At 50.0% G+C, this 24,298-nt stretch overlaps 1 protein-coding gene across 1 annotated transcript in view; it reads left to right on the forward strand.

The window, feature by feature from the left end:
- ABLIM3 (actin binding LIM protein family member 3) overlaps positions 1-24,298 on the forward strand; it is a gene marked incomplete at both ends in the record, with an annotated part of 104,498 nt that overhangs the window by 45,732 nt on the left and 34,468 nt on the right. The window contains 5 exon segments of the mRNA XM_084252243.1: positions 2,460-2,643; positions 5,670-5,782; positions 12,414-12,540; positions 15,831-15,924; positions 22,090-22,177. Of these exon segments, the coding sequence (XP_084108369.1) occupies positions 2,460-2,643; positions 5,670-5,782; positions 12,414-12,540; positions 15,831-15,924; positions 22,090-22,177 (606 nt within the window).

Genomic DNA, 24,298 nt, shown 5'->3' on the forward strand with positions numbered 1-24,298 from the left:
TCTCCGTTGTGCTAGTCCGCGGTGCTGTCACCAGCTGCTTCTCTCCCACAGGCAATCTGTGTGCAGACAGATGCTTGGTGATTGCAGACGCAGAGCAGAGGAGCTGGGCTGGGGCTCCGCAGGGCTCTCGGTGGCTCACCTGTGCTGGCCAGCCCCTCGCCCCCACTTGAGCTGGTTTGTCACACTTAGTGCTTCTGCTGAGCCTCAGAGCCATTCGATCTCTTGGAAGAAACTGCCTCTTTCTGCTTTGCCCATAATGTGTTGATTTCATAACTTCACTCTCAGAGGGAAATCTCACTTCCCACATTTCTAAGTCCTTTGGGGGAGAAGGGTCCCCTGTGATTCAGTTAGAATACCATATGATTCAGTTAAAATACCATGTTATAATACCTATAATTAGATCTGCCTGCTTTTTTGTTATCTGTCCTGCATTTCTTCATATTGCCTGCAAGGATATCCCAAAAGACCTTATGAAACACCTTATAGAGTCATGTCGCTTCTCTACTCAAAAGCCATCAATGGGGCCTCCCCTGGTGGCGCAGGAGGTTGAGCACAGCTCTGTGAAGCTGTCCGCAGCCTCTGCAGCGTGGGTTGTATCCCTGCCGGCAGGCGAGAATCCCACATGGCGGGGCAGACCTCTCCTGTCTCGCCTGCTGCTCCCCTCAGCAGTGTATTTCAGTCAGTCTGCCTGTTCTGTTCCCTGCTCTGTCTTTGGTGAATTCTCTCACCCTCCCGTGCATCTGGCCTGTACCCTGGTTCTTGTATGCATGAATAAATAAATCTTTTTTTAAAAAAAATAAGCCGTCGATGCAGTTGGTCAGTTTTGCAGCTGGATGATGGGGAATCATTATAATCTTCTCTCTACTTCTGGGCACATTGAAGGTTTTTCTAAATAATTTTAAGACTTTTTTAAGGTGTTTTAAATTTTATTGTTTAGGGAGAAAAACAGTTTTATTTAGTAAGAACATTTTGTTGGAGTAACATGACATGGTAGCATTATATGTTCCAGGGGTGCAGCACCGTAATCAGCCTCTGCACAGCAAACATTAAGTTCACCACCACTAAGTCCAGTTCATCCTTGACCATCCACTTGACCCTTTTTACCCAATTTATTAACCCAATCTGTAGTAACCACAAATTTGGTCTTATAGCCTAAGAGTTTATTTTTGTTTTATTTAATTCATTTGTTTGTCTTGTTTATGAACATTGGCAAAACCATACACTTAAAAGTCTTTAAAATCTAGGAGGGGGCCTCCCCTCGTGGCGCAGGTGGTTGCAGTGCTGTGAAGCTGTCTGCAGCCTCTGCAGCGCCAGTTCGATACCGGCCGGCGAGAGTCCCACATGGCGCGGCAGACCTCTCCTGCCTCGCCTGCTGCTCCCCTCAGCAGTGTATTTTGTCAGCCTGCCTGTTCTGTTCCCTGCTCTATCTCTGGTGAATCCTCTCACCCTCCCTCGCATCTGGCCTATACCCCAGTTTTTGTATAAATAAATAAATCTTTAAAAAAAAAATTCTAGGAGGAATACCATTTATGGTTTCTCGGTAAACCACAAACTCTAAACTTCTTAAGCTGGACTCAGGCCCTCCTCCAACTGGCCGTATATTTTCCTGTATCAAGGCACTCTGTTCCCTAAAAATATCACCGCTATGCTTTCCTGTCTCCACATTAAGTATTGCTTGCACATCTGACTCCATCCTTTAGCATAGTCTATTCCTTCAAACATCAACTCAGATGCCCCCTCCTCCACGAAGCCGTCCATGATCCCATCCCCACTGAAAAATATTCCCTTTCCCTCCCCATGTACAACTCTTGATGCTTGCATCATCCTAAGGCCTGTCATCCATGAGGTATAATTCTGTACAGTCTTGTAAACAGTCTTCATCTCTACATTGTAAGCTCTTCCTAGGTCAGGATTCATTTTATCATTCTTGTTTGAGAACAAACCACCTTTTATGGCAATAGTGAGGACAGATTACAAACTTCAAATCATCCATCCCAGTGCCATTTGGGATGTGAGCACATGGTCCCCACACTGCTCTCCACCTCACACAGAGTCATGTAGAAAGTACCAAGGACATTTTTAACTGAATGATACTTTTATCAAATTCATGAGACCACCAGCTGTGGCATGTTGCCTGAGCCACATGGCCTAAAGCTTTTCATCCTTGTGTTGAGAGGATCACACATCAGTCAGGAGCACTGAAATCAGCTGGGGAGTGTGCAGGTGCCTGGATTTCAGCCCTGGGAGTCTGATTCCAGTCCAGGATTCTGCATCTTCAGAAGGCCCTGAGGCAATTCTGGTGCAAATGGTCCTTGGGTCACACTTTAAGGAACCTTAAGGCCCATGCAGGCCAATGCACCACCATTCTCTGATCACTCATGCCGAGTCCCCAGTGAGGACCTCATGCTTGCCGCCCTCCCAGGACTCAACCTGCCTGTTTATCTACTCTTTTCCCCAAGTGTGTGGCTGTGGCCTGGCCCAGTCAGGCTTCTTCTTCAAGAACCAGGAGTACATCTGCACCCAGGACTACCAGCAACTCTATGGCACCCGCTGCGACAGCTGCCGGGACTTCATTACGGGCGAGGTCATCTCTGCCCTGGGCCGCACCTACCACCCCAAGTGCTTCGTGTGCAGCTTGTGCAGGTGAGAGGGTGACAAGCGGAGCTGCAACCTCACCCATGTCCCAGGGAAGGGGGATATGGCCTTTCCTAAGCAGATCTGAGCTTTCGGGGCTTTATGCTAGATGCTTAAATGTCTAGAATCTCAGGCCAGTAGTGTTCCAACCTTTTAGCAGCTGAATCCTTGCCTGCAAATACAGTCTAATGTAGAACACTTGTTTGCCCTGTGATGAAGGCAGGGCCAAAGTGCACGCCTCTTATACTCAGCTTCTCATTTCGCTTCAAAAGACCCCAAAGGAGCCCCCAAGGAGCCCCAAGTACACTGACCACTGAGAACTCCATTTGGAGGCCAGCGATCTGGTTCAGGCTCCCACACCCCCCACCATGCGTGGTACAGAGATACCGTTTACAGATTTCCTCCATGACCCCAGCAAGTGGCCCCACTGCTGGAAGCCTCAGGTGCTTCATCGACGATATGGGCATCAAAGCCTTCCCACCTCATTGAGTTTTTATGAAGATAAAAGAGATGATGCAGGCCAAGACATTAACTCCGTGACTGGTACATGATGTGTCTGCTTGTATTTTTTTGTTGTTGTTATTATCATAATGATAATCATCTAGCCTCTCAGGAGATCCCTGGAGAAGTTCACCCAGTGCCCCACCCCCAGCATCCCAGTCACTTGTTAACTTAGTAAATGGATATTAAGGGTCTACTCTGTGCCAAGAACCACATTAAGGAACTTGGAAAAGATAAAGAAAACCTCAACTCTGTCCACAAATACATTAAAATTCAATGGGTTGCTCCCATTATAAGTAAAGTATGATTGCAATATACATATACCTACACACATACGCATTTTTTGTTGTGAAAAGAATGTAATTATTCTCCCCATAAAATAACCACCTGTTAGGGCCTCCCCGGTGGCGCAGCTGTTGAGCGCTGGGTTGCGAGGCTGCCCGCGGCCTCTGCGGCTTCGGTTCGATCCCCGGCTGCTCCCCGGCCACTGGAGGAGGGTCCCACATGGCGCGCAGACCTCTCCTGCCGCCCGCTGCTCCCCTCAGCAGTGTACTTCGGTCCTTCTGCCTGCTCTGCTCCCCGCTCTGGCTCTGGTGAATTCTCTCACCCTCCAGTGCTTCTGACTGTACCCAGTGCTTCTATGAATAAATAAATAAATAAATTAAAAAAAAAATAACCACCTGTTAGTTACTAGTTAGATCCAGTTAGTCATCAGTTAGAATAACTAACCAATAAGTATTTCTGCTTGAGATAATGATGGTGTATAAGAAAATATACAGTGGAATTAATTCATTCATCCAGCCCTGAAAACCTGGATCTTGGGGAATCCCAGAGCCACTGGGGCTAAGCATAGTCGGTGTCTGTAGGGTGTAAAGTGAAGCTTTTGTCAAATCCATAGAGATGAGATGCCTCCTCAAGGTCATACCGTACCCTTGTACCACAAGTAGGAGGCTGGGTGGGGGTGAGGACCCACTTTCTGACCCTGCACCTGGCCCTGAGGTTCTCCCAGGGCAGGGAACATAGATGTAGGCGCTGGAACAGCTGCACGGTGGGAACGTTCTGGGGGTTCTCTAGGGTTTATTAGTTGGGGAGGCAGGACATGTGGAGCTTGAGATCCCTGACCTGTGTCACTCAGACTACACAAATCCAGAGGTGGAGGGAGGAGGTGACCTTCTAAACTTCTCTGAGTTTGGTGAAAGTGAAAAGTATCTCAAAGCCTACAGCATTAAGATATTACTCTTGATGGAAATCATTAGTAAAAAAGTATAATACTAAATGGCAAATCCAAAATAATCTAGCACCTGTTTCCTTGCCAAAATTGAGTTAATGACAGCCTATCATAGGATTGTTACAAAAAGTTAAAAGGGGGCCTCCCTGCTGGTGCAGGGGGTTGAGCACAGCACTGTGAGGTTGTCCACGGCCTTTGCCGCGCGAGTTCGAGTTCAATCCCTGTCCAGCTGGGGAGCAACCCACTTGGCACAGCAGACCTCCCCTGTCTCGCCTGCTGCTCCCCTCAGCAGTGTATTTCAGTAGATCTGCCTGTTCTGCTCCCCACTCTCTCTGGTGAATCTTCTCAGCCACCACAACTCTGGCCTGAACCCCACTTGAGGAAAAAAAGCTTAAAAAAGAAAGTTAAAAGGGTTAATATTTGTAAAGTGGTTAAAACAGTCCTTGGCACAGAGTAAATGCTATATATGTGTTTGTGAAATAAATAAATAAATAAATATAAATAATGGCTAAACTTCGAACACTAGTTATTTGAAAGGATGAATAAAATTAACACTTCTTTAGGATTTTTTTTTTTAAAAAGGGAGAGGAGGAAAACAAAAATTTTGGAATGTTCAAGCAGCCACTTCTAATGTGGAAGAACTTCAAGGAATCTGCTTAAACATTGCATGCAACCCTATGGCAAGTTGAAAACCATGAGCAATGTATTATTCCTCTTTGATGCAAATTATCATTATTGACCTACCTACCATTAAAATTCTGGATGGACCAGTGGCCACAGTACAGATTGGTGAATGGCACCAGGAGCAGATAACTTTCTAGTTAAGTTCTACTTAATCTTAAAGGACAGATAATTTGAAAATCATTGCAGTATTTTAGAATGAAGGCAATATGACTTCAAAATCAAGACCTTGATTAAAATAAAATAAAACAAAAATAAAGACAAAAAATGAAATTTTGGAAAGTTTGGCAGTTGACGGAATTCATCCCACACAGGGATATAGGGATAAACTGGGATGGAAAAAGTCCTTCCAGAAAAAAGGAACAAGTCTGAGAGGAGTTATTAGCTTCTTGGTTCCACAGATGAGAAATATAGGATGAGGTCATGACTGGCCCGTGTAGATGGTCCCACTGGGCCCTAGTGGACTGGCTTAGCCGGCCTGGCCTGTGAACGGCATTTGACCTTACCTGGTGCTCTAGCAGGAAGCTGTGTGTGTTTCCAAAGGCCTTTATTACATGTGTGGTCAGGTCACCAGCAGACACCCTCCAGAGAGCAGGAGCTGATTTTCTCCCTGTGCCCTTTGCAGGAAGCCTTTCCCCATTGGAGACAAGGTGACTTTCAGCGGGAAGGAATGTGTGTGTCAGACGTGCTCCCAGTCCATGACCAGCAGTAAGCCCATCAAGATCCGAGGACCAAGTCGTGAGTCCCAGCTCCCCACGACCTTCCCCCACCCCTTGACCCCGCCTCTCCTGTGAGCGCCCTCTCTCTGGACTTCCCAGCACTGCTCACCACTCCCAGGCCTGGAGGGAAGTAGGGGAGATTCCTGATCTAGAGGGCTCCAGAGCCTGACCCAGTTGGCAGGCAGCCCAGACTCACCAGCTTCCCTGAGCACAGAGGCAAGATAAGCAGGCTGCTGGCTGTCACTGTGATGCCTGAGCCACTTTTTGGCCACCAAGATGGGGCTCTTTTTAGATGAACTGGGCTCCTGGTCATATCTTCCCTCTGGAGATAAGATCCATACTCCCAATAGAGTTGATCAAGTGTTTTGCTATAAGAGATTCTCAATTTTTACAAACCCCACTGAAAAAAAAAAAGACACGTGTCTTAAAAAATGGGAGATTAGGGAGCAAACCACAAGGGCCGTGCTGGTGTCTCTGAGGGTTTGAGCACAGGCCATAATATTCGATTCAGTACAGCATCAGAAAAAATAAGACTCCCTGGGCCCACCTTCGACTTCTAAGAATGGAACTTGGGAATCTATATTCAATACAATCTTTTTAAGTGATTCTTTTGCTGTTCCTAAGATGGAAAAACACTGATTAGGGATCAGGAGGACATCTGCCCTGCCATCATAAATATTATGTTTATCACCAAAGCGTGGCTCTGGAGGGACACTCAGGATAAGCTGTCCCTTGGAATGCCCTGCTCTCAAGTGAGTCTGGCGATAAGATGTCTAAATCGCTGTTCCCAACGCCCTTGTCGGGGTGCTGGCTGCACATGCATGTGAGCGACTGAGCGCCGGTATACAGGCGGTCCCTGAGTCTTCATGAGCCAGCTCCTGTGTGCTCTCATGTTACGTGACCCTCTTGCTGGCCTGGTTGGCAGGATCGATGCAAGCCCATTAGCCCCTGTGCCGCATCACTCTGCGGGTATGGGGGTGGGGAGAGGGGCTGTCAGCCTTAGCTCCCGCAGAGTCAGCACTGGTGCTCCATCTGACAAAGGGGTGAGCACAGCACACCCCGAGTCAGCAGGGCTCAGCTCCCCAGGGGCACCCGCCTAGTGTGGCGAGCTGGGAGAAAGACAGCGGAAAGGTTCCCTCCCTTGCCCTTCCTTCCTTCCAGTGTAGTCAGCTTTGCTCCCAGAAGGCACAGCGCCCTTCCTGCAGCGTCCTTGGTGATGCTCAAGAAAAGTTTGCTGCTCTGATGAGGCCTCCATCTCAGCTGGCTCAGTGTGCATGCTGTTATCCTTAATGACTCCTCAAATCCTCCAGCGAGGCCGGTCCTGCCTGAGGCTGCTGTGTGCCCAGATGCCAGCAGGAGTGTGTGGCTGCAGAGAGAGGCAGGCTGAGAGTTAGAGCTGAGCCTCTGTGTGATGCAGAGCTGTTCTCTGGCCTCCCTGAGCTCAGTCTACCCACTTTTGCGGGGAACAAATGCATTGATAAATGGGAATCAAACTAACATGCATCTCAGTGTGTGAAATTCTCTAAATATAAAGGGAGGGGTGCTGTTGACCTGGAGATTTATTCCAGAAAGCACACCAGGGAGGACTGAGAATAAGCTTTCTGAATCTGTTGTTATCTCCTTGGATTTGGGGTGTGTTACCATGTGCTGCAAGATCTCAGACAGGTGGGAGCTTTCCTTAGCAGAACGCCGGAGTCTCCCACCTGTGCATGTTCCAGGAGAGGCTACCAGCTCCACCACAGTTCTGCAGCTCTGGAGGCAGAGGAGGGCCGGGGAGCAGGAACACACGTGGGCAGTCTCCAGGGGCAGGGGCAGGACAGTGGCTCAGCCTGTCACTATGAAGCGAGGACATCCATTTTGGGCCTGCATCAGTTATTTGTACAAATGTTTTCTCCCTGAAAGTGCTCACTGCTCATGCTGCAAATGTGAGGTAGCCTGCTGGTAAGAGGAGATGTAGACTTCTGCTGAGTTCCCCAGGGATAGATGGAACCAGGACCAGGATTGAGCGAGTGCTTAGAAGAAAAATATCATGGAAAATATGTGTATTATTGAACTAGAGGAGTATGAGGCTTCATCCCTTGGGGATGACTCCAGACATTCTGAAAAAACAGGAGCAATATCAACTCAAAATTTTGATATCAAGAGGAATATTTGGGAATTATTGAGAGAAAAAAATCCTGTTATTTGCCACAGGAGAAAGAAATGCTTCCTCACAGAGTTGACTGAGGAGAATCAACAGCAGCAGCAGCAGCATCACCAACATCACCTCACCCCCATCCACCACCACCTCCACCATTATTCCCACCAATTCCTCCATCACTGCATCACCACTGCCATGCTCACCAACACCATCACCATCACAACCATTACCTTCAACCCAACCCCACAACTACCACCACCATCACTGCCAATACCATCACAACCGACACCACCACCATCATCACCATCACAACCATCACTATCAACCCCAACTCCACCACCATTACTGCCAGTTCCATCATTATCACCTCCACCACCACCACAATCATCACCCCCAGTCCCACACCCGCCACCCGCTACCATCACCACCATCACCAGCACTATCATCACCACCACCATCACCATCACAACTGTCACCATCAACCCCAGCCCCACCATCATCACTGCCGCTACCATCACAACCACCACTACCATCACCACAGTCACCACTGCTAACACAGATTGACCATTACTAATGTCAGCTACTGAACTAAGTTTCCTCTGTGTACTTTCTCATTTAATCATTACAACTCTGTGAGGCAGATAAATAGTTGTTTTACAGATGATAGACTAAGACTCGGGACTATAAGTAATGGAACCGGGATGTGAGCCCAGGCTGTTTGACCCTAGAGCTTATTCCCTTAATGCCCTATACCAGAGACATGACTTGCTAATTGGAAAGGGTCGGTCTGCCTGGAGTAGTTGGCTAAAATAAGGTAGGCAGCTTGTCATGACTCATTAACCCACTCACTTTTGCTGATCTAAGTAGAATGCATGACACAGTCAGGTAAAACTAGAAATGGCTGGCTGGGGTCTTCAAAGATCTGAGGAAACAAGGGATTTAGGAGAAACAGGTGGTGGCATCAGACTTTCTGCCAAGTTGAAGGTGGCACTTTGGAATCATTTTGGAGTTGAGAGGGCCATTTGAGGCATGGACAGCTGGCCCTGCAGCCAACTTGGAGCGGGGTGTGGCTTTCCTGGCCCTGTTTGTTACACCAGACTCGTGACCCCAGATGGAGTCTGCCAGCGCCAAGTAGTCATGAGTGAAAGGAGGAAGACGGAGAAAAAGGTTCTGACAAATAGAAACCAATAAAATGAAGGAGCAGCATAGTAAAACATGAAAAGAAATCACACAGAGAAGATTTCCCAGGATTCTCAGGAGGAGTCAACCAATCTTCCCGACAGCTTCTGACCTCAGATCAAAACCAGAGAATGCCCAGGAAGTGAGTTGAAAGCACACGGATGTGAACTAATGACAGTGGCCTAATGTGAACTAGTGAACTAATGACACTCTGAGGCAATAAGCACCACACCCTGTGCTAAGCCTTGACCAGCCTGACTTTGGTTCACTTGGTAACAGCATCTTAGGAAGATGATCGGATGTGCTGTCATCTAACTAGTAAGTGGAGGGCCTGGGGTCCTCCTGGGGCCAGCGTCTCACCACTCACTTTCACTGCTGCACTGTTCTGCCGCCCCAATTTTAACTCAGGGTGCTGTATTCTTTTCGGATGAATCACTGCAACTTAAAGAATGGGACTCCTTATTGAATGTGGCACACAAGGGGGCAGTTTCTCCAGTGAATTCTATTGAAGAGATAGAGAATTGTGTTGTTGGCCAAAAGCATGTCTCTCTCCATGGAATCCACAGTGGACTTGGTCAAGGGATGAACATATCAAGCAGGGCCAAGAAGAGTGAAGTGTAAGGAGCAGACAGAGGAAACTGTGGCTGTCTTTAAGTATTTAAAGGAAGTGCCTGTGGGAAAAGAGATGAATTACTCTTGGTTTCATAAATCTGGGGGGGGGGGTGTACCAAGGAATCACGTCTCGGCTCCCTGTAAAGCAGGCAGGCATGACAGTCCTGCCTGTCCAGACTCAAAGTGAACTTCTTCCTCCGCGTGGGCCGGCAGAGGACAGTGCCTGCCACCTGTCAGGAAGGCTGTAGATTCCCGCCTTGGGCGGGGTATTTGAACAAATGCTCTGGGAAGTCCAAGGCCTGATGGGATTACTTAACGCTGGCAGGGAGGCCCACAGAGATTACAAGTTCAGTCCGGGCATGTGTCACTTTATTGCACTTGACAGATACTGCGTTTTTTTACAAATAGAACACACACAGCGATCCTACACCGAGCAAGCCTGCTGGCATCATTTTCCTACCGTATGTGCTAAAGTTCTTGTCTCCGTCTCATTTTGGTAATTCTCACAGTATTTCAGACTTATTCATTGCTATTATGTCTGCCATGGCCAACTGTGATCAGTGATCTTTGATGTTGGTATTGTTGTTTTGGAAGCAACCCCAGAGGTGGTGGAAATAGCAAGAGAGCTGGACTTGAAAGTGGAGCCTGGAGCTGTGCCTGAATGACTGCAGTGTGCACGCTGTATAGCAAGTGAGAGTCGCTGCCTATGGATGAGCAAAGGAAGTGGTTTCTTGAGATGGTCTCTACTCCTGTGAAGATGCTGTGAATGCTGTTGAAATGACAACAAAGGATTTAGAATATGGCATAAACTTGGTTGATAAAGCAGCAGCAGGGTTTGAACAGATTGAATCCAATTTTGAAAACAGCTCTAGTGTGGGAAAAGTGCTATTAACCAGCATCACATGCTGCTGAGAAATCTTTTTGTGCAAGAGTCCATCGATGTGACAAATTTCATTATTGTCTTATTTGGAGGAATCACCACAGTACCCCCTTTCACCCCCCACCCCGATCCGTCAGCAGCCATCCCCATGGAAGCCAGCCCCTCCAGCAGCAAAAAGATGACAACTCACTGGAGGCTCAGATGATGGTTAGTGTGTTTTAGCAATAAAGTATTTTTAATGAAGGTGTGTAGGTTGGGTTTTTTTAGACATAATACTGTTGCACACTTAATAGACTACAGTGTGGTATAAACATAATTTTGATATGCTTTGGAAAGCCAAAAAATTTCATGTGACTTGCTTTATTATACTAGTCACTTTATTACAGTGGAGCCAAACCCTTGAAGTCTCCAAGGTGCTTGCCTTCATCTGTGACCAGGCTTGAGCTCTCTAGACTGAACAGGAACACTTCAACTGTCTGTCTACAGAGGGGAGGGGGTCACTGAAGTCTGTCAGCTGTTATGTTCTGAAGTCTTGATTTTGGGGATGGAGCATGGCGTGGGGGGTGAGAAATGGACTTGACCTAGTAGAAAAGAAAGAAAAAAATCTTCAAACTATTCTCAGTCCTCACTGAAGGCCTGTGCTTGATGCATTTTGCAGCAGGAGACCTTCTGGCCCCTGGCTTGTGCTGAGGGATGTTAAAAAGGCACCAGGAGGCGGGTCCTGTGGGAGCTGCCTCCCTATACAAACACTTCATCACGCAGACCCCACCCACCCCAGCCTGCCAGGCCACCACTCCTCTCTTGCAGACCTGCAGACACAGCAGCTTCTCCCCAGCTGGCCCCCCAGCAGGAAGTGAGTGTTCCCTCCACTCCACGTGCATTTTCTTTTCTCCTCACAGCTCCCAACTGTGCCTTGGTCTTGCACAAGAGGGAGCTTCGTCCTCTGATAACCTTTGCCTGGTGACCCTTCCTTCTCCAGAGTGGCCATCCGGTTGGCTCTGCCAGAATTCCCAGCACCTCCCAAGTACCTTGGATGCTGGCTCCATTTCCTCTCTCAGAGTCGATTGAGCAACAGGCAGACGCCAGGGAGGGGGACATTCTGTGCAGGATTCAGGGTGATGGTGACTGAGGGTGAGGGCATCTTTCGGGTTTGGGACAGTTTCATCAGACTCTTTAATCCTTGCTGCTTGGGGAGGCAATCCTTGCTGCCCTCTGGGAAGGGACCGGCACAGCATCTTCTGTCCTGGCCCAGGTACCTCCAGGCCCACCCTTCCATCCGCACACGGCAGATATGGTGTGAGTTCCACCTAGGAGCCAAACGTGGTGCCTGGGAGGGGGCAAGCTTAACCACAGCACACACAAAGCACAGACACAGCCCTTGCCACTGAGCGGTCACCTTGGGTGAGAACAAAGCCTACCAAGCCTGTGGCCTGGAGTGGTGCTTCACATGCACGGGATCTTGATACATTTGGGAGAGCGGGTGGGCCCCAGAGGCATGTCCCCCTGCTCCCTGGCTGCGGAGAGTAGTGGGAGCTGTTGGCAGCCTGAGGACAGGGTAGGGCAGCGCGGGCTCCACTTGAGGGACAGCTGTCGGATGACCGCAGGGAACTTTCTGCAGGAACCCTAGAAGCTCTTTCTTCCTCCCAACAAGAACACTTATGGAGAGGCCTGGGCTCCAGTGGCCTTCCCCTCTGCTAGCAGAGTCACAGCCAGGCTGCAGGCACTTGTGGGAAACTGGGGTGCACAGGGTGGGGCTTCCAGGTGCGCTGGGGTGTGAGATGGCAGAGTGGTCGCAGGGGCCCGGGATGTCTTGCTCAGTGGGTCCCCTTGTCGTTGCAGACTGTGCGGGGTGCAAGGAGGAGATCAAGCACGGCCAGTCGCTCCTGGCACTGGACAAGCAGTGGCATGTGAGCTGCTTCAAATGCCAGACCTGCAGCGTCATCCTCACCGGGGAGTACATCAGCAAGTGGGTCTCCCTCCCCTCTCCCGCCTCCTGCCAGGCCTGATGCTCTGGGGCCCCTCCCAGATCTCCAGCAGCACCCCCTTCATTTCCATGGGGCACAGAGGTCATCGCAGCCTCCCTGCTTTTCTTCTGCCTGGGATGCTCTTCCCCCTCCTTCGAGCTGCGTGTGCTTTCTCCCTCCCTCCCCCCTGATCTGGGGTCCCAGGATTCTCCCCTAGAAGGCTTCACACCATCTGTCTCTTACCACCCCAACCTTATTCCAGGCACTCCCAGTCCCCTGCTCACTTCCTTCATATGGGCTAGAGTGATAGAGTTATCGGTGTTAACTTTTTAATAATGATAATAATACTAGTGACATTTATTGAGTTTTTATTAAGTATAAGAGACGTACTGAAGGTTGTGTATGTTTCATCACATTCAATCCATTAACTACACACATGAGGTTTTTATCCCCATTTTAAAAATCATGGAAACTGAGGCTCAAAGGAGTAAGTGACTTGCTCCAGGGATAATATTTACTGTCTGTCCTCACCGAGCGGGGGACTCTATCACTGCTACCTTCAGCCCAGAGCCCGACCCCTAGTCCATTACCTGGTTGTTGAATGAAGCTACTTGAAATGAGAACTGACAGACACGTGATATCACCAGGATGAGGGCCAGCCCTGGCCACCTGCACACCGCAGAGCTGGACAAGCCCCTAGTTGCCAGGCCTGGTGACCACATCTCCATGTGCAAGTTCCTTTAAAATGTGTGACCACATACCCTCATAGCTTTAACCCAGCTCTGGCCCAGTGCTAGACAGAGCTGGCATGTGGGACTGAGGCTCATACGGTTCTGCTGTCAACGAGGCCCGGTGAGGAAGATAAGCTGTGTGTGGAGAATTAGGGTGCTGCAGATGCAGGGGGAGGATAGAATCTTTCCCAAGAACTCAGCGTAGCCCAGGGCTACTTCCGGCTCACTAGACATAAGTCACATACCCCTGCCTGACCACTCACTGGCCAGGAGGCTCTGAACCCAAAAGCTAGAGAATAGTCCTCTGTGACCCACAGTAACTCTGGGGGGAAGAGGTTGCACCCAAGCACACCCAGACCAGCAGAGAGGAGATAGATGCTGGGATAACACAGTGTCAGAGGTACCAGGGAAGAACTGAGGGTGTTTAGAGACAGGAGGACTCATGTCTAGCCAGCAGGTGTCAGCAACCTGTGAGTAAAACCTCACAAAGCGGGGTAAGATTTGAAAGTGCAAAGAAGAAAGGCTCCCAGGCAGAGCCCCAACCTGGGCTAGGCAGGGAGAGGAAGGTGCCATGTGCACCCATGTCCTTGGCCGGAGCTCAGGGGGAGCGGGGTCCAGGGTGCAAGGGGTGAACTGAGGTCGCACCGCCCAGAGCTTCGAATGCCTGGCAGGAGGAGCTTGGCATTCCCCTCCATGCCTGCCAAGTAGGGAGTGTCCTGTGAGTCGCCAGCCAGGAGTCCTCGTGTCTGGGAACCTAAGTTAGAACTCTGGGGGAGTCAGGTTTGCGCAGAGCTCTCCCAAGCAGCCCCGCCCAGACTGCCCACCACACCCTGGGCCGCTGCAGCCTGGCTCTGGCTCTGCTGGCAGAGGGGCAGGTGCCAGGCACCAGCTGTGGCATCAATACCCAGTTAAACCCAGCCTGCCTGACTCAACTTCTCTGAGACTCAACTTGTCTGACTTTGCGTTCCCTCACTTACAAAAATGGAGATAAGAAGACCTACCTCCTAGGGTTATGTAAAGGCTCAGAGATCTGTGCTGTGTACCTAAGTGCCTGGGAAATATTACCCTTCCCATCTGCCTCATTCTAGATTCATGTATTGCAAATTCCCCAGGAATCTTCATTGACCCATGGGGCCTAATCAGGCGCTTTTGGCATTTATACCCAAATTTTGCTGCCTCATGGTTCCCACCTCCTGACAGCTGGCTTCCCACCTGCAGGGTTACTCTCCTACCCCCTGGAGTTTGGGGCGGTGGGGGCGGTGGGGGGGCTATGTTCCAGTAAGCCCTTCCCCATGGGCAGGGCCACATTCTGACTTTGCTGGGCATCGTCCTAATCACTGCTTCCCCTTCAGGAATCACCTGTATCTGTGTTGCTGGAGTGGGCTCCCGGCCAACCTGCATAGCCACAATCCTGAGATGGGAACATGGGGTGCCTGTCCTTTAGGTCTCTCTGTGAGGGGGCAGTTCTGTTACACCCCTAAGTGAAGAAAATGTCCCTCCCTCACAGACGACATCAGCTCCAGTCCATAGAACCAGGCAGGGCCCAGAGGCAGGGCTGAGTTCTCTGGTGCCATAGCTTTTCCACTTGGGCCCTGGAAAGCTGAACCCCAAATGTCCCCCTTGGAGGCCCCTCTCGGCCATCATGGGAGGAGGGTCTCTCTAGCTGTCATTTATCAAGTGCTCATGACACACGGAGCATTGTGCTGAGCCCTTGGACAGCCTGGAGCCAGGTCCTCTAATCCTTGTGACAACCTGACCACCTGGGTTTGAATCCAGTTCTGGTTCATCCGAGTTGAGAGTTCTCATCCACACAAAGGGCAGGCCTTGTCGGACTGTTGAGGATTAAATGAAATATCTATGCAAAACCCATCAGAGGGTACACACACATCAAGCAATAGAGTTCCAGGGCTATTGGTGGTGGAGGATAGTCTAAGAGTAATTAACAATCTCTTGTGAGTTTGCCCTGTGAGTTTTAAGCACCAGACAAAGTTGGGACACACAGGAGGTGGTCAGGAGGCTCCTGTTACCTGCTGATCTGAGAACACCATAAGATGAGCCTTTCACTACAGGTGGAAGAAACTTTTAATTGAGGATAAGGCAGAAATTGATCACATTGATTACTTGCTGGGAGGGGCTGCAAGAACCATGGAGACTTTCCCCTTATGCTTTTGTGATGGGCCATATGCAGCTATTACCTAAACAAAGTAAACCCTTAATGGTTTTTTTAAATAATTTTTTAAAGAGCCCTTTGTGATAAAGGGGAGAGAATGGGGAACCTTGGGGAGGAGATAGTAGAGTGGAAAATGGGTGCCCACAAGAGCAGCAGACCAGTGGTTCCTGGATTCACTTGTCAAGAAGCAAATTCCTGCCCCACCCCTCCCCCAGGGTGCTCTGATGCCATTGGTCTGAAGGGTATCTGGGGAATCTGCATTCTTGAGTTTCGCCAGTGTGTCTAATCTTGGCCCAAGTGCCGTGGGCTGCAGGTCCTGGAACTGCCACTTGACAACCCCAAGACCCCCCCCCCCCCAGCTTCTTCTTCCCATGTGGATTTCCTCTTGCAGGGATGGCGTTCCATACTGCGAGTCCGACTACCACTCCCAGTTCGGCATTAAGTGCGAGACTTGTGACCGGTATATCAGCGGCCGAGTCTTAGAGGTGAGTGGCTACAAATAACTGTGAAGGTGTTTGAGCAGGATGGCTGAACCCCAAAAAGTCATCACCGAGGAAGGAGAAAGTCACTGCATACCCCTTCTACATAACCCCCACCTACCTGCTTCCTCTGCCCCAGCTTGACTTCCTATATGACCTTGAACAGACAACCTTGTCCCTCTGGGCGTCCCCAAAATGAGAAAGAGGACAAAATTATTCCCAGTTCAAAATATGCTATGCTGGGCTGTCAGTTGCTTCCCAGAGGCTCAGTTACTGGGAAGTGACAATTTTGATTTTCTCCCCAACACTGCTAGGGGGTACAGTGTCATTTATTTTTTAAGTGGTCTGTAATGTGCTGATTTAAGAACCAGCTTGTCTAGCAGCTTGCTCCCAGAGACCTCCTTTGGCTGGCCCGTCACCATGGCAACAGCTCTCCTCAGCCTGGTGCTCAGCTGGCTCTTCTGCCAGCGACAGACAACCCAGCACTCTGACTGAGACCCCACCCCCCTCAACCTCGGCCTGCCTGGCCTTCCTTCCCACACCCGGTACACCCAGAGTAGTCTTCTGCACTTTGGTGACCACCCACCTTGAAGAATTTGAAACAGGGAAGAATATGGTGTGACGGAGAAACAGTGTATGAGTGAAACAATGGGCGCTACCGTCAACTCAACTGCTAACTCGCCCAGGTTTGGGCTGAGGATCTTTGCCTCTCTAGGCCTCACCTTTCCCAGCCCACAGTGACTGGGTGTGCTCTGACAAGCAGAACCACTAGTTCTGACAAGTCTGGTGGGTCATGGTCAGTGGAGCCAGCACTGTTGAGTCTGCCACATCTCAGCTGGCGGGGAGTGTGGCACCAGGACCAGACTCAGGAGAGGCAGCCAAGCTGACTCTGTGAGGAGGTGGCTGTCAGGCCAGGACTAGAAAAGAGCGGGCTTTTCACATTCAGGGAAGAGGCTGGACTTCCCAGATGATGGGTGGGGGTTTTGCGAGGGAGGGGTGTATCATATAGCGTATTTCACATAGGGCTTTGTGGAATTGTTAGGAGCTGAATTTTATGGCAAGTTCAATAGCAGCCATTGGAGAGTTTTAAGCCAAGGAACACGATGATACAGTTAAGTTTTTAAAAGAGTATAGAGATTCAGAGAGCAAGATAAGTGCACAGAGTGACCATCTGTGGAGTGTTCGCAGGGGCAAGTGGAGTGGGACGTGAGGACAGGGCCTGGAGCTAGGAAACACCTAGCGGGATGGCCAGCTGAAAGCTGCACTGTTGAGAGAATAACATGATGTGTGTGGACTAAACTGAAGGAAAGAAACCAAAGGTGGGAGGCCAGTGAGGAGGCTATGACCCTCTGGGAGGACTCAAAGTCCTGATGGTTATAGTTAGGGCAACCACTCTGCCTCCAACATGGCAGAAGTGGAATTCCAAACGTTTTCCAGTTGTAAGGAAGTGAAGAAGAGGGCAAAGCCTCAGGCCTAGAGGTACAAATCCTGGTGTTGTCATAGATGGAACTGGAAGAAAGAAGCTGACCTGGGCAGAAAGATGGCAAGTCCCATTTGGAATGGGTTGTGATAGGAATCCCACAAAGGTTTCAGGAAAGCACTCCCATAAATGTGGGCAGCTCAGGAACACCACTCTGGTTGAGGGGCCCTTCTCAGAAATACTAGGCTTTGAGTAACAGCAGCACCGTGAGAGTCATCAAGATTAGCCATGAAGGGGGGGGGGGGGCACAGATGGCCTTGCGGGGTGACTTCCAGGTGGCAGAGGACAGTGAGGAGTCACCAAAGAAGGAAGCAGTGCAGTCAGGGCCCTGGAGAAAGGGGGAGAGCAGTGAGAGAAAGGGGGAGAGAGGGACATGAGAAAAGATGGGGAGGCTGGCAGAGAAGCCGCTGGGCCGCTGCGGAGTTGAGAACCATGCAGACGGTGAAGGAAAGGCTATAGGGTGTGGGGGAGCTCCCCTTCTGAGAAAAACCTGCTGGGTCTGCAGGATTGGAGGGGAGAGGCATCCAGATTGTACGGGGAAGGGTCAGTGGGCCAAGAGTGTCTAACAGCAGACTTTTCTCTCAAAAGAGAAAAACTTGGATTGCACACAGAGCTGCAGTTGGGAATGGTCCCGGCATTTCCCAGCCACTCTGAAATTATGTCAGTGGTGGCCGTCTTTCCCCCGCGCTGTGCTCTTGTTTAACATTGTGGGGGCCTTTCCTCCCGGGCAGCTGTTGTGACTGGGTTTCGATTGATTCCATTTGTGTGAGGCTCCATTAGCATCTTGGACATATTGATTTTTTTTTCCTTAGAGCTGGAAGAGACTTTTAGAAATCAACTCGTTCACCCTCCTCGTTTGACAAACAAGAAAAGCGAGGCCTAAGACATGCGATGCTTTTCCAAGGTCACACACAGTATTTCCGAGGAGACCTAGCTCAGATCTAGGCTCGAGCTCCTGGACCCCACGGCAGTGCCCTCAGCTCTCAACCATTGAGGGGTCTTTGAGGTGGCATGATGTCATGGAAACACAGGGTTGCAGTGAAGCAGGCTTGTCCAGTGTCACCTTAAGCAGGACACTTTTCTGCGTCTCAGAGTTTTATCTATCAGTGGAGAATACAACTGTTACTTAACTCCTGATGTTGGCGCAAATAATAGAAAGTGTACATATTGGTCTCTGCCTCCCACCCCCTACCCGTTCCTGGCACAGAGCTCCTAAGGGCCTTGTAATCTCCCAAGTGACAAGAGTGCTAAGAGCATCTCTTGTTCAAATATTTGGTCTTTGACCCCAGTTCCTGGCACAGGTTCCTAAAACCCATGTCATTTCCTGGGTGATAGGATTGTCCTTTGTTCTAATGAGGCTCTGAGTGGACCCCAGGACCTGGCCATGTTTGGAAGCTTGGAACGGTCAGTCTACATCCTCCAGGGAAGGGAAAGGACTGGAGATGAGTTCATGGTCAGTCATACCTGTATGATGAAACCTCCATAAAATCCCGATGAGCACGAGGTTGGAGGGCTTCCGTGGAGGTGCTGGCAGGTGCTGGGAGGAGGGTGGGGGAGAGGGCAGGGAAGCTCCACAGCCCTCTCCACAGACCTGTCCTTACACATCTCTCGTCTGGATGTTCATCTGTATCCTTTGTCATATCCTTTGTAATAAACTGGGAGACATGGCTCCTGAATCCTGTGAACCATTCTGGAAAATTATCGAACCCAAGTTGGGAGTTGTGAGAACCCCAGTGTATAGCTAATTGGTCAGAAGTGCAAAGTGACAACCTGGGACTTAGGATTAACCACTGAAGTGGTGAGGCCGGGTGGGAGAGCCCTTAACCTGTGGGGTCTGATCCTCTCTCCAGGTAGATAGTGTCAGAATTGAATTAAATGGTAGGATGCACAGCTATTGTCTCAGATCTAGTGGGAGTTAAAAAAAAAAAAAATACGTCTGCTGTAGTAGTGCTGTGGTGTGGTAGTAGTGTGAGAATGAAAGACATGCACAGGAGTGTGTTTGTGCTCCATAGTTAGTCAGGACTGTGTTGGTTACTGGTAGAGAATCTATACTTGAATGGCTCAGGTGAGAGAAGGTAGGCTTCAGGCACGGCTGGATCCAGTGTTCAAATGCACTTGGAATATCTCATCGTCTTAGCTCCACTCTCTGCTATGTTGGCTTTACTCTCAGTAAGGCCCTCTTCATGATGGGCACCTTGGACACCAGTGGCCCCCAAGGGACACCCCATCAGCCTGAGTCTCCAGTGGGAACAGAGCCGCTTTTGTCTAATAACTCAGCAGAGAGCCTGGGACTGACCCACTGGCCTACCTCGGGCCCACCTCTGCCCCAATAGTTGTGACATAGTGTCAGAGTGCGTTTATTGGTGGCCTGACCCTGGTTGCCCACCTGGACTAATTTGGGACTAGCTAGTCCCACCCACTCAAGGTTGGATACTGTTCCTGGAAGGAGAAGAAAGGGTGGTGGCTAGACAGAAACAGCAACTGCCCACTCCAAGGCCCAGCCAGGTACACAGTAGGCCCATAATTAAATTCTGCTTCCCTTTCCCATTCCCTCCCAGGCTGCCCACACATAGTCCCTCCCTCAGTGACAATCAGCATGCTGAATGCCAGTTGCTCTTCTTCCTTCCTTGTCTGTGCCCTCACCAAGGAGAACCACAAACTGATGTCCTTGAACTGCCTTTTCTAGCCTTGCTTATGATTCTCAGGCCTGTGTGAGATGCCCCAGTTTCCAGGTACTAATTTTTTGCCTCTGTCTATTCTCTGGTCTTCATTTTGTCTCACTGACTCAGTTTCCCATCTGCTGGCCAGTGCAGGCTGCTCTAACAGCCTCCCTTCCTCCGAGTCATTTTTAAACTCTCCCTTCACCCCGCCCCCACCAGGGTGCAGAGAGGCACAAAGCCTCTTTCAGCAGGGGTGGGGTGGCGGGGCGTGACATTTACAAAGATGCCAAGCTTCAGTTTTGCCAAGGCGCTGGTACCACCCTGGAAAACAGATCTATAATTGAAATGATAAAGAGACACAAAGTAGGAAAAGGCTACTAATTAAGCTGATTATTCTTGTCAGGGTACAAGGCAACCAGTCCCATGACATCGCAGCTTGGGAAAAGAGTAGGCTCCTTCCAAAGTTTGAACACAGTTTGTTTGGATGATGATAAGGCCATGTTATCATTGGTGGGCGCCACGCACACAACCACAATTGAAAAAAAGAGAGGGATGTTGGAGAGGTTGTGTTTTTTTTTTTTCTTTTTTAGAAAATCTACCTTCCCACATTCTTGCTAAATTTTCCGAATAAATCAAAGGTCTCCAGAATAGACAAACCCATGCCCAACCCCCCCCCCGCAAAATGGTTTGAAAATAGGCTGCCTTGTGCAATTATAATCTTTATGAATTAGAAGGAAGCCAGTGGCATCAGACCAAGTGATGACTTGGCGGTGGGGAGACCTTTAGCAAACCCCAGTATCCATCAGTTTCCCCTAGGTGGACCCATCCCCTCCAAAAACACCCTACATACAAAGTAACCTTCAGAGCATTCAAAGTACCATCCAACTCAGTCGATACACCAAGCACCTCCCATCCAGACATTCTGGAGCTGCCACTGAGGACCCTTCACTTCAGGTCCCTGAGGCTGGGACCTCAGCGGCAGAATCAACCACATGGAAATGAGCACTGGTGCTGGGCCGGTGAGTGGCCGCAGGGGCCAGCTCTGCGTTTCTGCTCACCTGAGGCAGATCTCTGAAGCTGCTTCTGACCCCTATGGAAGAATTTGCAGCTGCCTAACAGTTTCATGTTTACTACATAATGGTAGGCAAGAAAGTGGGAAGAGAGAAGGGAGCTCCCCAAAGCCAGACTGGGGTGAGCGGGGCAGGCTGGAGGGAGGGCTTGGGGGGCTGGCCTGAAGGCATCTGAGGCAACAGATGCAGGACTGAAGGCATCTTTGACCTGGAGCTCAAAGTCTCCCCAACAGATTCTAACTTTGTAGGCCCCATTATTAGTTTACTGAGCCCTAAAATTCTCTTTCCTGAGCTTCTCTGACAGCTTTTTACCCTATCTATGAACTTCATGTACCCAATCTTACCTAATCCTTTCATTGTCTTCTAGGTAGCTCACTTCATATAGAAAACTTACATATCAAGAAAACCAGGACCGCTTGCTATATTGCCAATAACCAAAAAATAGAATTCTAGCTAAATTTAATTGCTTCTGGGGGCTCCATGCTCTCTTTCTTAAAAGGTAAATTGGTGAGTTTTGGGGTAGATGTTGAAGACACAACTGGTACTTTCATCTTGAAAAAAATCAGAGGACTTGACCGAGGCTGGAAAAGGAGACATTTTTTCTCCCCCATCTATTGTTATTCCATCCTGGTCCACATACCACTTAAAATCAGCTCACATGTCACCAGTGATAGTGGTGAGGGCCTATTCTTAGGGAAATGCTGGGATGTCCCAAAGCAAAGATTGTCCTCCCATCTGGAAATGAGATTGGATTGGTGGTCTCGAAGGGACGAAATAGAAGGGAAAGTGTCCAAAGTTCGCAGATGTGGCATCATCAGCCTTCCCAGTCGTGATGCCTCTGGACTCCCCCTCAGGGCCATGAGACATCAGCAACACTGACATTCCCTGGGGGTGTCCACGCCCAGCCTGCCCTCACCGGACAACGGCTCTGACCTCCTGTTTCATCTGCTCATTTCCACAGGCAGGAGGGAAACACTACCACCCAACCTGTGCCAGATGTGTCCGCTGCCACCAGATGTTCACTGAAGGGGAGGAGATGTACCTCACAGGTAAGCGAGTCTGGCCCTCTGGGAGGCCTTTGTAGCCTCCCATGACTGAAAAGGAGATACAATCTCCTTCCATTGCAGCGTTAGCTCTGCTTTTGGCTTGGCCTCAAAATTGCAATTAATTCACCCCTCTCTGGGTGGTTCGGGAAAGCTGCCGGTGTGGCTAATATGAAGTGACATGTAATCTGCCTTCCATCCCTGCGCGCCTCCACCCACTGCTTGGCTGGCCAGCTTCCCGGGCAGTGCTCTGAGCAGACTCCCCGGCTCTGCCTGGGGGGTGGAGGTTGAGTTACACGGGGCCAAGGAGTTGGAGGAGCTCAGGGAGATGCCTTGGTTATAGAGTGTCACCAGCCTCCACACGGCCCCATCTCAGAACCCTGGGCCTCTGAGATTCCGGTTCAGGAAACTGAGTTACACACAGGAGGTGCTCAGCTACTGCAAGACTGCAGCAAATGGCACGAAGGCCTCGTTGCCCCTAGCCACTTGACTTTGCACTTGGTTTAAAAATGTGTCTCATGGTCTTTCTCTCCCTGTCCCCTGCCGAGCATATTTCCTAGTGTTGAAACTGCTCGCACATTTGCATCACCAGCAAACACCTTTAACTTCTGGTCAGAATTCCCAGTCCTAGTCCCTCCCCACGTGGTGCTTTGGCCCAGAGTTGAATCCTGCCTCTTCTACTCACTAGGTTTTTGACCTCGGGCAAGTGTCTGAACTCTCGATCTTGGTTGGCTACTCTGTAAAACAGGCTAGTACCAGTCTCTATAATGTTGACGGTCAGTGAGTGCCCGACACTGGGAAAGTCGTAGTTCATTCATTGAATAGGACACCACCTGTGTGCCCAGTGCCATCCTACCAGCCTGAGATAGAGCCTTGAGCATGTCACAAATGTCCCTGTCCCCACGGAACTCAACCTCATGCATAATGGTCTTCCAAGCCTGCTTCCAACCAGAAATTCACACCAGGCTCAAAGAATTAAGCAAGGAAGGGAACAGCTTTGTGATCATGAGCACACATAATCAAACCTACGGCAGCAATGCCCCAGGAGGTGGGAGATATTCTTGGTAAAGGAGAAGGGCCTGTCATCCTCCTCCTTAATTATCCCCATTCCCACCCTCCCAGCTCTTGGGAGAGTGGGAGTAATTGTAGGGCCTTCAAGGACCTGCCTCGAAGGATGCTGAGTGATCCTGGAAGGAGGGGCCTGGACCACCCGACGCTGCAGTCATGGGGACTCAGGCTGTGGGCGTCTTGGGGGTGGCAGCCATGGGGGTGGGGGGGACAGTCAGCTAATGCTCAGGGCTGGGCCGGTGGTTGCCTAGGACACCCTCCTGGAGTGGGCACACGGGAGCTGAAATGATATCCCCCAGAAAGCCCTGCTCCCGGGCAGCCCTGGAGGGTAAGAACCAGCTGAGAGGCAGGGCTCCTGGGCCCAGACGTGACCTTGAGAAGCAACACTCTTCTCTGAGCCTCTTCCTTCACCTGGAAAATGAGTATAATCACACTGTCTTTCATCCATCCATTCAAACCGAGGCCATGCTGGTGCCTGGCTCTCTGGGATGAGCCTGGTATCCTGTGAAGAGTGAGGCCTGATGCCTGCTTCCATGGAGAATACTCGCAGGAGGGGAGACTGACTGTAATCAAAAAGAAGTGGAAACATTCATCGGCAAGCTGTGATAAGTGCCATGCAGGGAGTTTGGAAACTACGGGAGTGTGTCCTAAAGCTCCAGTCTAGTCTGGGAGGCCAGGGAAGCTCTGCTGAAGGAGGGACATTTCAAGCCAGGATTTTGAAAATGAGTAGGAGGTGGGAGGGGAGAGTGTGGAGCAGAGCGAAGAGCAGGTGCAAAGGCCCACGGTAGGAGGGTGCCTTGTGTGTAGAGAAACCCGCACAGGCCCACATGCCCAGCACAGTGAGCAGCGCACACCAGAGGTGAACCCAAGGGAGAGAATGAATGTGAAGATGCCTAGCACCCCACAGAGCAACATATGGGAAAGGGGCGAATTGAGAATCTATAACTCTTAGAAACCGCTTTTGCCAATTCCTTAGCAGAACACAGCTAAGTGGAAGTGGCCGGTAGTCCCGAGGAGGGGGTTTTGGTCAGTTTGACTATTTTAATTGGTGTGTGATGG

The sequence above is a fragment of the Talpa europaea genome (genome assembly GCF_964194135.1).
Source record: "Talpa europaea genome assembly, chromosome: 13".
Classification (NCBI taxonomy): Eukaryota; Metazoa; Chordata; class Mammalia; order Eulipotyphla; family Talpidae; genus Talpa; species Talpa europaea.